At 39.1% G+C, this 17,924-nt stretch overlaps 1 protein-coding gene across 1 annotated transcript; it reads right to left on the bottom strand.

Annotated features, from left to right (window-relative positions):
* Positions 1 to 435: 435 nt before the first annotated feature.
* LOC116306768 (nucleolar MIF4G domain-containing protein 1) lies at positions 436 to 16,828 on the bottom strand. The gene is made up of 20 exons (XM_031716863.2): positions 16,556 to 16,828; positions 16,112 to 16,257; positions 15,105 to 15,194; positions 14,426 to 14,576; positions 12,933 to 13,042; positions 12,021 to 12,586; positions 11,396 to 11,466; positions 10,516 to 10,644; positions 10,300 to 10,424; positions 9,927 to 10,020; positions 9,495 to 9,538; positions 9,019 to 9,074; positions 7,368 to 7,498; positions 7,129 to 7,191; positions 6,247 to 6,416; positions 4,643 to 4,738; positions 4,005 to 4,073; positions 3,351 to 3,482; positions 2,369 to 2,463; positions 436 to 2,116 (listed from the first exon to the last, which is right to left on the bottom strand). The coding sequence occupies exons 1-20, from the start codon at positions 16,698 to 16,700 to the stop codon at positions 1,933 to 1,935; spliced, it is 2,667 nt and encodes an 888-aa protein (XP_031572723.2). The 5' UTR covers positions 16,701 to 16,828; the 3' UTR covers positions 436 to 1,932.
* Between the last annotated feature and the right edge of the window lie 1,096 nt (positions 16,829 to 17,924).

The raw sequence follows: 17,924 nt of genomic DNA, 5'->3' as shown, positions 1-17,924 counted from the left end.
ACGTCATCGTATTCGAAAATTTGCGGATACGACCTTCCACACGTAACCGTATTCGGAGCGTATTCGAGAATTTCCACTCTGGAGACCGTTTTCGAAAATTTCCGGATACGGATACAAAAATTTCTGGACACGTGTGGACGCAACCTGTATCAGGGGCCTTAAAGCTGGTTGAATCGATAATTTATGTGTTTATATAGTTAGTTCCTCTTAGTTTCTTTTCAAATCTTTCATAAGTTGTTTGTAAATAGGATTTTTATTGTACGACTCTCATGTAACGAAGTGTCTTACACTTATGAAACTATCGTACTTAAAGAAAGATGCTATCTATCTATCTATTCGTGTAAAAAAAACAATGGGAAACGAATGTTCAACTTGAGTGAGCAGCCGTTTGTGGGGAGAGAAGTGAACCGAAGGGGAGCGAGGGGAAACAAGATGATGAAAAGAAAAAAAAAAAAAAAAAAAGATAGAAAATCAGAAAGAAACCGGACCGAAGAATAACGTGTACATATAATAGTAGTGTAAAATTCCAGATTTGGCGCGTTAAAATGCTATGGTTTAAGAAAAAAAAATCTTTAAGAGTTAGTTAGTCGTTTGTTACTTGATGTTTTCTGTTCAATTCTGATCGCTATTCCTTTGTATGTGCGCCATAGGTAGACATGAGATGGTAATCAAGCTGGGATCTGAGCCATCGATAATGGAGAAATCTTGGAAGTCCTCATTGTCTGTCTCTTGGTCGGAATTACTGCACCACGATTGCAGTTTGTTTATCACACCTTCAAAAAAATCAGGATCAGGTTCTTCCAGTTCTTCAGTGTTCTTATTACGGTCCTCGGTGTCTTGCTCGTCTCCTTCTACGCCCGTGCTGCCAATTACGTATTCTTTGTCATCATCCCCGTCCTGGTCGTCTTCTGATGAGCAATATTTCCTATCTTGCATTCCAAGATATTGGAACTCAATGTCAATCTCTTCGTCTGAATAAACCATTCTGATATCTTCAGTTCTTAATGACTCGTTTAAATTTATTTTGCCTGGATAAAACGTACGGGCCTTTCTCTGAACATGAAATGCTTTTCCACTACTGGAGTCTCGAGTCGTCGGTTCCATCATGGTGTCTCGTAAAGAATTTTCCATTTCGCGGATGGTAAGTAACGGTTGCAGTACCGCCTGGTTAAAATTTTCAAAAAAACAGATTGACGATCCGATGGGAGGAATGATACAATATGGATTAAGCCTTCCATGTGTTCGATACATTTTGGTGAAAAACAACTTCAGTTGGAACTAAGTCAGCACCTTCGTAATACAATTTTTTTACAAACTGAAATGAGCCCTTAAAGTTTCGGGCAGATTTATATTCTGCAACAAGGGCTATAATTGCGTCTTACAAACCCAATTTACAAGGGCGTTGTCTCTTTTTTCTTATATCTGATTGGTCTAGAGCTTTAAGCCAAAGACACCGTTTTCTTTTGAGTCATGCGCTATCAATTAGCTGGACAACAAATTGATATGAATCGATTATATCCAATTTGAGAGCACCAGCAAATCCTGAAATGTGATTGGCTGTCAGCAGTGCGATTAAATTAAGAATCAGACCATTTTGGGTATTAAATTGCACTGTTTTCAAGAGTCAATAAATTGCATTTGACCAATCAGATGATAGAAGAAAGAAGCTACACGGGCTTGCAATTTTGTTATCACTAGTTTGATTTCGGACCACATTTTTTATTTATTTTATTTTATACGCGATGACAAAACGATCCTCTTCTTGCCAACCGCTTCCAGTAGAGAAAGTAGACCTAAATCACAAGGGTCACATGACACAGGTCACATGGCACATGACATGGGTCACGTGGCATAATGGGAGCCAGTATTGTTTACGAACTGTAAACAAACAGGACCCAACGAGATATGAACAAAATACAGAAAATGTACTTGCTATAGTACAGAGCCACTTGAAGAATGCAGGATATCGATGACACTTTGGATTCTCTCGGCGATGACACTTGATCCTCCACCATCGTGTTTCTTTTTCTTAGCGATAAAATGACGAATAAAAATAGCCATGCCTTGGCGAGCGTGTGCCAAGTCTTTCAACGAGGCAATTCTCTCGAACGACTTCCTGAAAACAAGAGAGAAAAAAATGGTTTAAGTTTCAGTCCAAGAACGTGCATGGCTAGGGCGCAAATAGTAAAACTATTGACCAAAGGTTTTTAGAATCATTTGTGGTTTTGGTCTATTTTGGACGCGGTATTGTCCCATTTTTAGACAGTCCCCCTCTTATAAGTGTCTGTCCTTGGCTCTTTCGTCCAATGACAATTAATTGTTTTGGTCATCAATGTTTTCACACAAGGCGCTTTGTCGCTTAGTTTACCTGATAGTATCTGCAGGGTATTCAGTCAGCAAATAGGTAAAGAAATGCTTGAAGAAACGAACAGACGGTTTCTCCAGTTCCATGAAATTCACCGCCTGTAAAATAGATGACATACAAGTTATCTTGGGTAAGTTTCTAGAAAGACGATGAATGTAAATTTAAACAACCACAGCAACAGAACTAGTAACCCAATCATATACATAGAGTGGTTTTCGTACGAGTGCGAAACGATAAGGCAAGCTTGTAGTCGTACTGTACCTTTCCGTAGCCATAGTGCAGTTTTCGTATGACTGTGAACAATTCACGGCACGAACACGGTCATGACACGGCAAGGGATACGCCAGACCAATCATATTGCACGAGGATTTACTCTTCATTCAATCAAATACCCGCAACAAGCGGCATAAACACGGCGGACACGGTCACGCCAAGGTCACGTAAATGCCAGACCAATCACATTGCGCGTGAAAGAAATCAGCCAATTAAAATTTTAGAAAACATCACGGTCACGGCACGTCCAACTCTTAGGATAACCATTGTTATGGGAATACTTTTCAGTATTATGACATGTCGTACCGTGCATGTGCTTTAAGTCAGTACCTTATGTTCCCCACTCATACGATAATCATTCTTATGGGAAGCCATTTCAATGTCACGGCATGTCGTACCGTAAATTAACAATTCTTATGGGAAGCCATTTTAATGTCAAGGCATGTATTACCATACGATAAAATTTCTTATGGGAAGGCATTTCAATGTCACGGCAAGTCGTACCGTACGGTAACCATTATGGGAAACCATTTCGATATCATGGCATGTCGTACTGTACGATAACCATTCTTATGGGAAGCCATTTCAATGTTACGGCATGTCGCACCGTGTCCGTGCTGTAAGACATTGTCGCATGTTTCCCACTCCTTCGAAAACTTCTCTATCCTTCACGTATTTAGAAAATATAGTTGGGTAATTTCCACTTACTGACCTTTAGTATAGAAAGAGAAAGTGCTCTGCTTGCGATGAGGTGACTTAGAAGGAAAGACATATTTTGAACACTGCTCTCTGTCAAGCTGTCAATCACTTTTAATTTATCCCAGAATGTGTACTGAAACGTAACCTAAAAACACAACAAAAATACACACGAACATCAACAGCAATAACAAGAAAACAGAAGAAAACACTACAACATTAAAAATAAATACTAAACAGAACAGAATTGTGAAAAGCAAACTCTTACAGCATCTGAACAGAAGAAAGTAAAACAAAAAGGCGGCGAAGCGTATGGGAAGTGGAAGTGCCGTAATTCAGTCAGGATAGCTTGCGTGCGCACCATAATGAAGGAACGGTCGCTTAGGGAAGCATGGGTGGCGTAGTGGTGAGATCGCTTGCCTCTCATCAATGCGACCCGAGTTCGATTCCCGGACTCGGTCTCTTATGTGATCGAGTGCTTCGCTGGTTTTTTCCCGGGTTTTTCGGTTTTCCCTCCTCCTCAAAATAACAATTCCTAAATTCCAATTGGAATTTCAGTTGACGTATAAAGGTATCCAGAAAGTAATTTCCTTGCTAAATCCCATTACATTTTTTTTAGTGCCTATCACGATTGGCATTTTGAAGGTTACTGTGGTTTCTTAACTGTTACCTGATAAGAATGGTTATATTCGCAGAATTTCTGTCCAAGATAGGCATAAAAAGGGTTGTAAGACTTCTCCTGAAAATAAATGAACGGCAATTTAGCATTTAGATTTTCATAGCGGATTTATACGGAGGGAGGAAAACCAAATAACCCTGGAACAATCCCACGAAGCACAGAAGCTCGGTTCAAGTTCTGTTTTTCCTCTTTCCGCAAAACCCAAAATCAAAATGTTGGGTGCCAAGTAAGCAAGTAAGTAAGAAAGTGAGTGAGTGAGTGAGTGAGTGAGTGAGTGAGTGAGTGAGTGAGTGAGTGAGTAAGTAATTTATTCACGTAGACACACAGGAGTTTACAATAAAGTCTCGTTAGAACGTGCACGTGCTAAACTTAAATCTTAATAATACAATACAGATAAAATTCAAGATCTAAAAACATTATGTAAGTGTAAAAATCACCGTAAAAATATACTGAACCACCCCACCCCACCCCACCCAAGCCTTAGATCAACCCAGAGTTTGTTTCAGATTACTTTAAAATTTGAATTTCTTTTTCAAAAAAAATAGCGCTAACATACTACGTTGAACCAAGTACTAACAGCCACTACGTATGAGAGTAAGATTGTAAATAAAGAAGCTCTGTACTGTTACCTTCATACAGCAATCAACCAGAACATGTACGATCTCACGAGCTTGAACATCCTTTAAATTTAACCGCAATAACTTTTCAAAGGCATCTACATAATCCTGAATGAAAAATAGAAATAAACATTCACGGTTAAAGAAAGGAGAGGAATAGGCCATTTGCGCTAATAAGTCACGTAACACCCATCATCTATACCACCACCCCCTATACCACCACCAACCTATACCACCACCATCACAACCACCACCACCTATGTCCAACAACCACTACCACCTATACACCACCACCTATACCACCACCACCTATACCACCACCACCTATACCACCACCACCTATAACCACCACCACCTATACCGACCACCACCTATACCACCACAATCTATACCACCACCACCACCTAATACCCCCACCAACCCTATACCACCACCAACCTATACCACCACCAACCTATACCCACCACCATCACAACCATCAACCACCTATGCCAACACCACAACCAACTATACACTAACCACCTATACACCCACCACCTATACCACCACCACCGATACACACCACCACCTATACCACCACCGCCTATAACCACCACAACCAACCTATACCAACCACCACCACCTATACCACCACCGCTACACCACCAACCTATTACCACTCCACCTACACCAACACCTATACAACCCCACCCCCTATACCACCACCACCTATACCACCACCACCTATACCACCACCACCTATACCACCACCTATACCACCACCACCTATACCACCACCACCTATACCACCACCACCCCACAACCCCACCACCACCTATATCACCACCACCTATACCACCACCACCTACCAACACCACCCATACCACTACCACCTATACACCACCCACCTATACCACCACCATCACAACCACCACCACCTATGCCAACACCACAACCACCTATACACCACCACCTATACCACCACCACCTATACCACCACCACCACCTATACACCACCACCTACTATACCACCAACCACCTACTATACCACCCACCACCTACTATACCACCCACCACCTATACCACCACCACCTATACCACCACCACCTATACCACCACCAGGCCTATACCACCACCACCTATACCACCCCACCACCTATACCACCACCACCTATACCACCACCACCTATACCACCACCACCTATATACCCACCACCTATATCACCACCACCTATACCACCACCACCAATACCACCACCACCCATACCACCACCACCTATACCACCATCACCTACTGTACCACCACCACCTATACCACCATCACCTACTGTACCACCACCACCTATACCACCATCACCTACTGTACCACCACCACCTATACCACCATCACCTACTTTACCACCACCACCTATACCACCATCACCTACTCTACCACCACCACCTATACCACCATCACCTACTGTACCACCCCACCTATACCACCATCACCTACTCCACCACCACCACCTATACCACCATCACCTACTCTACCACCACCACCTATACCACCGTGCAATTCATTAAAATTTCCTTTCATTTAATTCATTTAAAAAGCACGACAACGTTGTTGCTTCGTCAAAGTAAGATTCTTATCTAACCTCACTAGTCATCATGACGCAGAAAATGTTCTTCTTGACATCAGTGTTCATGCGTTGTTTACGAGCTAATTCCAGTAGCTTAGAGTTCCACTTTTGGGCAGATGACGTAACAGAGGTATCCCTAGACTCTTGACGTCCACTCCAAGCTGAGCCCACGATCCACCACCGGCCTGGTAGAAAAAAGAATCAAGTCTTTGCATTAAAAACTGAGATGCATGGTTGAACAATGGGTTCAGGAGATTGCATTGGGTCCCAATCATTGTGTTGAGGGTGTCCATCACTTAGCCTCAAATCAACCCTAACTAATTCAAACTGGTTAGAGCTGTGCTCCGTGCTTCATACGTGGACTATGTAGCAGCTGCCAGAGGCACCTTCACATGATTTCAGTTCGATTCCGTTGAGGTGTTCCACTGCTGTACTTTGTTGTGATGATAAGCGATGACAACTCTTGTATTAGCCATTATAAGGTTGAGAAAAAAACTGGATCAAGTTGGCATTGCAGTGCATTGTGGGACTGTTTTAAGGAATACATTTTCAAGATGGCTGCAATTTCGTCTCCTAAAACAGCCCCAAAATGCAATGCAATGCCAACTGGACCCAGTTTTTTTCTCATCCTCGCAATGCTATATATTTAGGAAGCCCTTGTCAACACAAATGAAGGGACTCCTGGGACTCATTAATATTATGGTACAGCATCTTACGGCTTCTAATTTGCGTACAAAGGCACGACTCGAAACTCATTTTAACAAACTTTTTTTCTTATGCATCCAAGAGAGGTTTACGATGTAAATGAATAATAATTTGCATAATCATTAACGGTTTTCTCTCCATAGAACTTTTTAAACACTAGCATTTTATATTTCATGCAAATAAAACTGTTACCTTTGGTGTTTGCTTCAAGGAGATCCCGCAAAGATATTTGCAGCTGAGAGCCTGATGATCGATCTAGAAAAAATATGATATGTACTTATTATAATCCCTAATAAATGATTGAAGGATGGATGGATGGATGGACGGACGGACGGACGGACGGACGGACGGACGGACGGACGGATGGATGGATGGATGGATGGATGGATGGATGGATTGATTGACATGATGGGTCATAGCTTGATACTTACTATAATCTCTAATAACTGATCGTAGTAGTTTCCTGAGGTGTTCAACTTGTGATGGGTCATAGCCTGGTATCTTTTGTAGATTATTGTTGCGCAGATTTGAGATGATCTCCAACATGAAACGAACTCGAGAGCTGAAAGCAAGACATTTCAATAACCTAGTAATAATCTTTTATAAATGTAGTCTGAATCGAAATAAGAGAGGAGGAGGAGGAATGTTGAATGAAGTTTACTTCAAAGATAAGAGAAGAGAAAATAGCAAGAAGGGCATCTGTTAATAAACACGTGGTCACGTGACCCTACCCCCTTAATATAAGCAGCTATGTCAAAATAAACGCCAGAAATGGCAAAAAAAAAAAACACAACTGGACAAAACGGATCGAAAATACAACCAGTTTCTTTGTGAAATACGTAAGAATAAAATATTTGCCATTCAGTTTTGTCTAAAAAAGCCTGGAAAATTGTATATCGATACAACCTCTGGGCTGATTAAGAGCAGGGTACCTCTAATTCTCAAACCCAATTGGAATTCAGTGTGTTAATAGCAAGAACTGGTTGGGGAAATCGAATCAAGAGAGTGACGTAAAAAAAATAAAACAAATGTTTTGTCAAGTCCAGGCATCGAACTCGGAACCTTAGAGGTAGAGACGAGCACACTTTTTACAATAACTTACAAATTTCTCGAGTGCTGATTGGTTATTTTTTATCATCAATAAGAGGATAGACAGATAAAGCTGACGTCAACGAGCGCGCGCTCTTTCCGTTAGTTGTTTGATCAGTAAAAATGAGAAGTTTTTATCGTTTTTGTCATGGTAAAAAAACAAATTGACATTGTTTTTTATGTGTCTGAACTCTTACTGACGATAAATTTCGTCATCGCATTGTCAAAGTAGTACGCCTAGTACGTGGATCCACACTACTTTGACAATGCGATGACGCAATTAATCTTTAATAAGAGGACAGACACATAAAAAACTGATGTCAATTTGTTAAATTACATGCTACACCACCCTTGTCTAGAATGCTCAACTAGGGGGTTGTGCTCAGTAGCCGTCTTTAAAGTGCTACTACGACGAAAATCGCTCAAACTTGGATTCGGCTGAAACTTCCTAAAAATACTCTTTAAAGGTCCAATAATCACTGTATGAAGTGTTTTCTCGATATTCAGGACGAAAGTATGATATTTTTACGATTATTTTTTGGAGTCTGTGACGTCATACACTCAACATCAAACATTGCTACATATAGTTCTTTGTATATAAATCCTTAATTTATTTTATTCCTATAAAGCCCAAAGGGTGGCTAATGTGCTTATTTCACATTACTTGTGACTATAATTTATATTTTGGGGTGTTTGGGTATTTCTTTCTCCCTTTACTACTGATATTTTGATCATAAACTACAAAGAAATGTATGGAGCGATGTTCGATGTTGAGTGTATGACGTCACAGACTCCAAAAAATAATCGTAAAAATATCATACTTTCGTCCCGAATATCGAAAAAACACTTCATACAGTGATTATTGGACCTTTAAAGAGTATTCTTAGGAAGTTTCAGCTGAATCCAAGTTTGAGCGATTTTCGTCGTAGTAGCACTTTAACCATGACAAAATTACAATAATGTACAGCATATACAAGTGTTGTTCTAACTTACTCATTTGACAGGTCAGAAGCAGATGCTGCCTTTGCTTGGATTTGTAGAATGATGTCCTAAAAATAACAACCAAACTGTCGTCACAACATATTCAAGAGAACAGAGCGGGTTTTGCACCATCACGTGACGGCAGCCATGTTAGATGGCAGGAACAATACAATCGTTTTACACGAGAAAGAATTCAATTCCCAAGAGCAAAGGAAATTTATGGTTCTGCCATCTAACCACAGGGAGCCCAAGCTGTATAATGGGCGCCGGCAGGTGATGGTGTAAAACATCTATTTTATGATCACTAACAACCTTAAATAAAGTTGAATATTTGGTAATCAGGCTTATTATACATGTATGAATGAAGGGTTGTCACTGATTTTAACTTACTAATAGATTTTACTCAAACGTTTCAGTCGCGGCACCAAATATCAATTAACTAAGTCCTCCATAGAACTCATTAAATAAACTAATATTTGTATAATTACCTTTAAAGATCCAGGATCATCTCGACGGATCTCAGCTCCTGTGCCTAAGAAACACAGCTAAGTTGAGACATTGATTTGGGCCAACGATCGAGCACGCGCGCAAAAACCTCCGAATCACCATGGGAACCCTCGCATATTTCAAGGAAAATTACACATTTCGAACTTCAAGATGGCAAAAAAAACATTCTTCACAGGACTTAATGTTTTTAAATTTTTCGATTATTGGTGTTTTGTTATTTGCTAAAACATGCAAGTTCCATTTTGTGTGAGTAAGTCAGGTAAACTTTATAAACTTATTTATACAAGTTAGTCCCTTCAACTCAAAAGCTGATATCAAGTCGGTGCCCTGTGTTTAAATGCCTGTTGTACAATCTCACTTGATGACATGATGTTACATGTATATGTTTATCCATATGAACCAAGTTGACTTACTTTTTAATATTAACAGCAGCAAATCAATATCTTGTTCTTGGAATCCATCAGACAGAAGACGAATGATGTCGTAAATCAGACCACAGTGAATAACCTAAGTAATAATAATAAAGACTTATTGGTGAACACAATTAATACCAAAACATTAGTTTACATTGAGGCCAAGAAAAACAGCTTGCAAACCCGACGTTTATCGTAATGAAGCACCTCACATTATAGCTAGTATTTCAAGGCACTTAGCTCAGGGAGCTTCTAAGAGCTGCTTAGCTCTACTGTTTTCTCTCTATATTTTATCGTACTACTCCAGATCTCTATCTCTCTGAGGCCCACCCAGGGGGAGACAAAGGGGTAAGGAGTGGGGTGGGTTGCTTACCTTAAAATTATAAAGATGTGAAAATAACGAAACAACATTAAAGATCTCCTTGCCACTGTTCTCACTTTGCCCAGCTTTGTGAAGGCGATCAAACTGAACTGCTAATGTCTGAACAAAGTGGGCCCCTAGAAAAAAGATTTATATACAGTAACTATTTAGTTGCTATACAGTTATGTGTCTTGTTCTTGAGACTATGGAAAACAAAACCTCCCTTACCTACTTCCAATCCAATGTTGCTGTTTAGAACAGCTAGAAGCAAACAGTGTTCCATTAAGAGCTTTGGAGACATCAATGATGTCGAGACACAAGAATCTAGGATCAGACTAGTCAGCAGTTCATTCATGTCTGGAAAACAGCAAAGAATATTTGGGTCTTAAGAAACCAATGGATCTCTTTAGCTTTGGCCTATGAGTGTTTTCCCATTTAAGGCCACGTGTTATTCCCTTGAGTATAAAAATATTTGTTTAAGTTGTGTGCATAGTCATGTGCCTTCTCATGAGCAACGGTTAAAAAAAGAAATGATACTCTAGGGAATGACACATGGTCTGAAATGAGAAGATACAGTTGTATTACAATATACAATACAATATAATTTTATTGTATTATGCAGGGCCCAATAAAGTTTTAAATTGAGGAGTGGGGGGGGGGGGGGGGGTGAATTTTAGAAATCTCTTCCAAATACTGAATTTTATACCAAATTGAAAATAAGCAAACTATATATTAAGTCTGGAATGAGAGCAAAATTATTGGGGGGGAAAGGGGGGGTGCTATAGCCCCTCAGCCGCCCTAGCTCTGTGGCCCTTGTTAGTGCTGGTTAGTCCCTAGCTCTGTGGCCCTTGTTAGTGCTGGTTAGTCCCTAGCTCTGTGGCCCTTGTTAGTGCTGGTTAGTGCTTGTTAGTGCTTGTTAGTGCTTGTTGTTGTGGCCCTTGTGGTGCTTGTTAGTGTTCGTTAGTTGGTTCTAATTTATTTTGAGGGTTTTTATCTAGATTTTCTGACTTTTCTCCATCTGCAGAAATCAACTAAATTCGATCTGGCGTCTACATGTAGAGCTTAAAAAAAGTTACACATTTTTGGGTTATCTTCATCTACATCTTACCATTCCTACTATTACGATTAAAAAGTCCCTCTATTTCACTGCAGACAACTTGAAGATTTCCTTCACTGAGCCTAGAGAAAATGAAATAATTTATATATTATCTGACTAGTGATTATAATGGTCATCAAAACCATCATCCAAATTTCTTTCCATCTGTTCAGTCTGTTCGTTCTATCTGTCCATTCTGTCCGTCCTGTCTGTCTGTTCTGTCTGTCTGTTCTGTCCGTCCGTACTGACCATCCGTACTGACCGTCCGTACTGACCGTCCATTCTGACCGTCCGTTCTGTCTGTCCGTTCTGTCTGTCCGTTCTATCCGTTCTTTCTGACCGTCCGTTCTGTCCGTCCGTTCCATCTGTTTGTTCTGTCCGTCCGTTCTGACCATCCGTTCTGTCCATCCATTCTGTCTGTTTGTTCTGTCCGTCTGTTCTGACTGTCCGTTCTGACCGTCCGTTCTGACCATCCATTCTGTCCATCCATTCTGTCCATCCATCTGTCCCTCCTTCTTTCCTTCCTTCACTCTTTCCGGAATTTATTCTCATATACACACTAGTGCACTATTAGAACCATTAAAACATATTCATCATTAATTATTAAGGAATTATAAATAACGAAATAAAATCCTACCTGTTCAATAGTCCCTTGAGCTGCCTTTTCACCTTATCCAAATGTTCTTTATTAGACTTAGAACTGTCTGTGCCTCGCAGGTGCGGAGGAATATATTTGGTTGGATTTTCTTGGATTCCTTTTTTACCAGATGGAATAATTGAATCATGTTTTACTTCACTATTTAATTTCACATTCGAATTAGTGTCATTTTCATTGATGTCCTCATCACTTTCATTGCTATCATCATCATCATCAATGTCATCTTCAACATCATCTTTTTCATTATCATCACTGCTTTCACAGCTTATGTTGTTTTCATCATCAATATTGTCATCATTATTGGATTGGGCATCATCATCATCATCATCATCTTTATCTGAATTCCTATCACTATCATTTTCAGCTTTTTCGCAAGCACTGTTGTTAAGGAAGGATTCATCTTCCTCCTCCTCCTCCTCATCGCTATTGTCATCATCATCATCATCATCATCAGTTAAATCCAAGTCACTTTCTTCATCAAGAGCATCACTTTCTTTTTCTTTCGCTTTTCCATCTTTTTTCGTATTAAACATTTTGCTTTTATCCTGTAACCAAGAAGAATATTAGTTGAATCAACAACTTAAAGCATGTTACATGTATATACAGTATGTCAGAAGGATCCTAGAAAACATAACCACAATTCAACCACAGAAGCATTAATCTTTGACTCGGCCAGGGGATTTTTTTAGTTTTTTTCTTTTATTTCTTTTTTTTTTTCTTTTTTTCTTTTTTTTTTTTCTTTTTTTCTTTTTTTTTTCTTTTTTTCTTTTTTTGTTCTTTTTCCTTTTGGGCCTAAATATTCTGGAAGTTCTGGAAGCATTGCACGTCTTCCTCTCACTGCTGTCAGTGGTTCTAAAAAATTTCTGGAGGAGAATAGTTCTATGAACACACCTTTTTATTTCTAGAGAATGCTTTCAGGTATTTGTCAAGCCCAGGATCATTTTCACTGTCACTTCCACCTTCAAGATTATATCTCTGATGATCACAAACCTCAAACAGATCTTAATACATCAGTCAAGGGCAAAGTTACACTCTATTAAGATTTTAAAAAAATTAAAATTCGATTTACTACTCAAGGGTGGACAGAAAGCCAAGCAGGTTTTACCACTCATTATAAGACAACTGTCATAAATCTCGTGTTCTGATTGGTTGAGAGAATGTGCTTTATAAGAGTACACAGCATGCTCGAGCACTTTCATTTGCGTCATTTCTATCTAAATGAAGGTTTTTGTAATTTGTATTTTATAAAAGAAATTAAATAAGCTTGCTTGTGCTGTGATGTGTGGAGTTACATGTATAAAGCACTTGGGGTCTGGCAGAACACTCGACAAGTATCAATGACTGCACACAGAACATGCATGCGTTTTCTATTTCTTCACTATAAAGCTACTGATAGATTGAATTATAGAATTTATAAGTCGATTTTTGTGGAGGGAGGGGAAAAACCATAGAACCCTGAGAAAAAACCCTCAAAGCACAAGAGAGAACTCACAAGCATCTCTACTCGCATATGATACAGAGCCCCCAGGAATCGCACCTGGGCCACATTAGTGAGAAGCGGCGCATTAGTTGAGCATTTTTAACATGAGCCTTATTGCTCGGACCACTTCCCATGTTATTGACTTTAAATAATTATTATTATTATTATTATTATTATTATTATTATTATTATTATTACACACCGCCTGTGCTTCCCATAGAGAGTATTAAATAAGAGAAAATAACCAAAATACTGTCAGTGTCTATGTCTAGCAGGTACTGTAATGTGTAGTTCCAAAAATTATCCATTCTTGACTTTCACATCACCATAATACTTTGAGTCTTTGGGGGGTAACCAGAGGGTAAAAAACCACTTATTTTGCTGAAGGCTGATCAGACAATGTTGAAAATACCTTGTTTGGTATCCAAGATAAAATGAAGTGAAAAACAGAAAAAGATAGAAGCTTGAAGACGTTTAAGGTAAATTTTAAACATTTTTTTGTAAGTCAATACATTTTCTGTAAGACCAAAACTCTTGATGATCTGTACACGCAAAAATAACTTGGAATAAACTGATAATCAGTATTGTACAGATAAAAGCAGGTATAGTATAAATTCAATTAAGAAACCTTTCATTTTGGGACAGTTTTTTGATTGGCTACCCCCCAAAAACGCAAGGCATTATGGGGATGTGAAAGTCGAGAATACCTCCCTCATGGAGGAATTTTTTAAAGACACCCCCCTACCCTCCAATTTTCTTCCATACAAACTCTGTAATTTTTGTTCTTTCTCTGACCCCCCTACTCTTCAGAAATTCCAAATTCCTCTGCGGGGTGGGTATGGATGATTTCTGAAACTACACAATGTACTACAATGGTTCGGGGAAAGTAAAAAAGCAAGGATACAGTCCAAACCATCAGCTTTAAACTGAGAAGGCAAATTCTTTTTGTTTTTCATGTTGAGTAATTTTTCTAGCCTCTTAATCTGCTTATCTTCATTCTCATTTTCCTCCTTCAGCCTCTGGATTTCCAGGTCTCTTTCAGTTGGCATAGATTTCTTTAAGAAAGAAAAGATCAAGAGTCTAAAACAGCAATGAATAGATTTGAATCCCATATAGCACTAACTATATACAAACGGTATCCGGCCATGTCGCCCCCTCACCATGACGCCCACAGCCATGATGGCCCCACATATACCATGACACCCCCAGTCTGTGCTACTGTACCATGACGCCCCTAGTCTCTATTAACACTTACTTAATAAGAAGTTTAACGATACATGTAATAATATGGCACTACAAACCCATGTAAATTGAACACTATAGTGTATTTGCATGTACTAAGTACATGTATTCAGTATTGGACAGACCTCTTTAGCTTGGGTGTAAAGTTTTTCCATTTCAGACTATTTCAGACTATGTTTCATTCCCTAGAGTATTTTTTCTTTGTTTAACAGTTGTTTATTTGAAGACACATTAATATGGATATTGCTCAAACAATGAATGTTATTCTCAAGAGGGTGACACATGGTCTGAAATCAGAAAACAGTATGCCACAGCTAAAGATATCCATTTTAATTCCCTACCTTTCGTTTCCTCTTTCCTTTCTTTCTCTTTGAAGGTTCTTCTGTGTCTATTAATTCATGCGTTTCATCAGATATAACTTGTTTTTTACCCTAAAATCAGACAAGCAGAACGACCTATCATGAACAATAACATTTGATGCTTAAAGAAATAGCAGTCTTAAACCCATGTGCTCAGAAGCCCAGTCAATGTTACTGTTCATGCCCAATGAAAGACTCTGTGAAACTCTAGCATGATATATAGCCAGAAATCCTGGGCCCAGTTGTACAAAGCCTGGATAGCGCTATCTGATGGATAAATCTTATCCAGTGGATTATTTCATTATTGGACAACAGCATTTACTTATTCACTGGATAAGGATTTATTCGCCGGATAGCACTATCCAGGCTTTGTACAACCAGGCCATGATATTTAATGTGCGTGCTCAAAGCCTGGATAGTGCTATCTGATGGATAAATCTTATCCAGGGCCCAGTTGTTCATCCCAATTAGTGCTAGTCCTGGGTTAACTCTTAATAAGACCTATAGAGTTAATCCTGGATTAGCTCTAACCCAGCTTTGAACAACCTGGCCCAGTAAATTATTCACCTCCATTTACATTGCTACACAGCCACCCGAGACAAAAATTGCGATGTGCACTTTGCAATAGACTGCCATCAATCAAACAAGTTGACGTCAATTACACGTGTTTGGATTAGCCCGAATAGGCCTGGTGAGTGTGGCTCATAATACTTGTAAACAATCGACAAGTTTTGGCGCCTTTTGAATCACACACACGCACCTTTGTACCTTCACTCCTTTGATTGCTTGTACTGTACAGTTTGTTTTACTAACATGATCTCACAAAATGTTATATATTCAATCACAACACTCGAATTTCTGGAGTTTCCCAGAATCTCTGGCATCTTCCAAGTACATGCAGTAAGAATGACAGAGCTCTGGGGTCAAGAATGCATTCAAAGAACAGAATAGACACATCGTAAAGGAGAAAGTCTTATCCATTGGGTTACCTGTGGTTTCTGTTTCGTAGTGCTCTCTGACTTTACATTCTTTAGAAAGAAGTTCTTTTTCTTCGTCTTCTTTTCGTCCCTGTTAATTTTTCTTTTCTCTTTCCTCGAAATGACTTTCTTTCTTTTCTTTGGCTTTACTAAATTATCTGCAAAAAAGATTTGAACCGCAAAAACTCAAATATAAGCTTATAAGCTTAATTACCCCTGCAAAACCTGATTCAAATACAAAATATCTCGTATGAAATACTTTACTAAATATGGTTAAAATACATGTCTTAAACTTACGAAACAGATAAAATTACCGTGAGCAATAAACATTAAATTTTTATCTTATATCCATATTGTGGTCTTAGAGAGAAAATCTTTAATAAGCGCACATTTACTGTAAATACGCCGGCAAACACGTTTTCACCACAATTCTGATATAAAACTTGATATAGTTACCTGTTCCACTTGAAATAGAAATTCCTTCATGTTCTCGTTCCTTGGGGACTTTCAAATACTGTCCTTTAGCTCGTATAATCAAGAAATCTTCCTCGTTATTATCTCTTGGTCTTTTCCTGTCCACTCTGTTGCCTTTGGCCTCCATCTTGAATTTTAACTCGGACGGAGAGAGACTGGTGAATAGCTACATAGAACCAAATGTTTGGGGATATTTGGGATACCTGTGTTTTCCGAAGATGACGTCAATGGACTAATTCGGCGATTAGGCAGCCATGCAAGACCACCACCCGGAAAAAACCTTAGCGCATACCTGCACGTTTTCTAAGAATTTTGAAGAGTTTGAGTGAGGAAATAAATGTTTGTTTTCCCCCAGTATACGAAAAAGCTCGAGAGTATACTTTTGTCAGACCAAGATACTGTATTAACAAACACAATATGAAAGAATTAGTCCTAAGTCTCAAGCATGGACACTAAGTTTCGACATTCTTGAAAGTCAAATTTACGTATGTTTTGACTACAATTTTCATACGGATTCAGAGCATGCGCAGACGTTTTTCACTCGTGTCGCCATGCAAAACAAAACAAACATGACGGAAATTGGTGAGCAGTTAATATCAATGGAAGTCATTACTGTAAAAAAGCTGATAGATGTTCGAAGTTGTCGTTTATTTCTCGCCAAATGCGTTTGCGTTACCATGGGACTTTTTATAGGACTTTCGTTTTTCTTTCTTTCTTTCTTTCTTTTTTTTGGGGGGGGGGGGGGGGGGGGGGGGGAGGAGGAAGCTATTTGAAGTCTAAGAACGGCACTCATAGGTGGTAGTCTCCTTAGCAGCCGTTTTGTAGGCTACCATAAAGGCGACTAGAGATATATATTAGGTTTGTATATGTATAAAGAAAGGCTCACCAATTGATATGTTGATTCGCATAACCTTCCCCCACCCTGAATAAAACTCATTTCTTGAATTACATTGAATTTTATTTATTTTCCTAAAATAATTTTTTGATTCGAAGCAAGCAAACGTTACATGACATTACGTAAAGTGAAGTGGCTTTACTTGACTGGGACGTGACTGATGTGCATCAGTGATTTTCTCGATGAATAAAAATGAATAACGATTCTCAAAAACACGCATAAAGGACGCGTGATAAAGGCTAAACTTTTAACTTAATAATGAGGAAGAATTGAGAAGCAGCGTAACGACAAGCAGACTGCTTATAACAAAACGAAGAATATCAAGCCTCTCTCTGACAAACAAGACCGACATGAATTACTGCACGTACATGGCACATTCATTCAATCGACCTGCCCGCTAATTCCTAACTAGCTGATCTTTTGAGGTTGAATTACCTTAGTCAAGATGCTAAAACT

This window comes from Actinia tenebrosa, unplaced genomic scaffold (genome assembly GCF_029948245.1).
Source record: "Actinia tenebrosa isolate PJP-AT-01 unplaced genomic scaffold, QUT_ActTen_1.0 PGA_scaffold11__36_contigs__length_13525064, whole genome shotgun sequence".
Lineage (NCBI taxonomy): Eukaryota > Metazoa > Cnidaria > Anthozoa > Actiniaria > Actiniidae > Actinia > Actinia tenebrosa.
This window is presented reverse-complemented; position numbering and strand designations above follow the sequence as displayed.

Excerpts from the sequence above, each read along its gene's own strand:
- LOC116306768 (XM_031716863.2), bottom strand. The coding sequence starts at position 16,700 with ATGGAGGCCAAAGGCAACAGAGTGGACAGGAAAAGACCAAGAGATAAT. Across the intron at positions 15,195-16,111 it reads CTACGAAACAGAAACCACAG|GGTAAAAAACAAGTTATATC; the intron begins GTAACCCAATGG and ends GTCTGATTTTAG. Across the intron at positions 9,075-9,494 it reads ATGATCCTGGATCTTTAAAG|GACATCATTCTACAAATCCA; the intron begins GTAATTATACAA and ends TGTTATTTTTAG.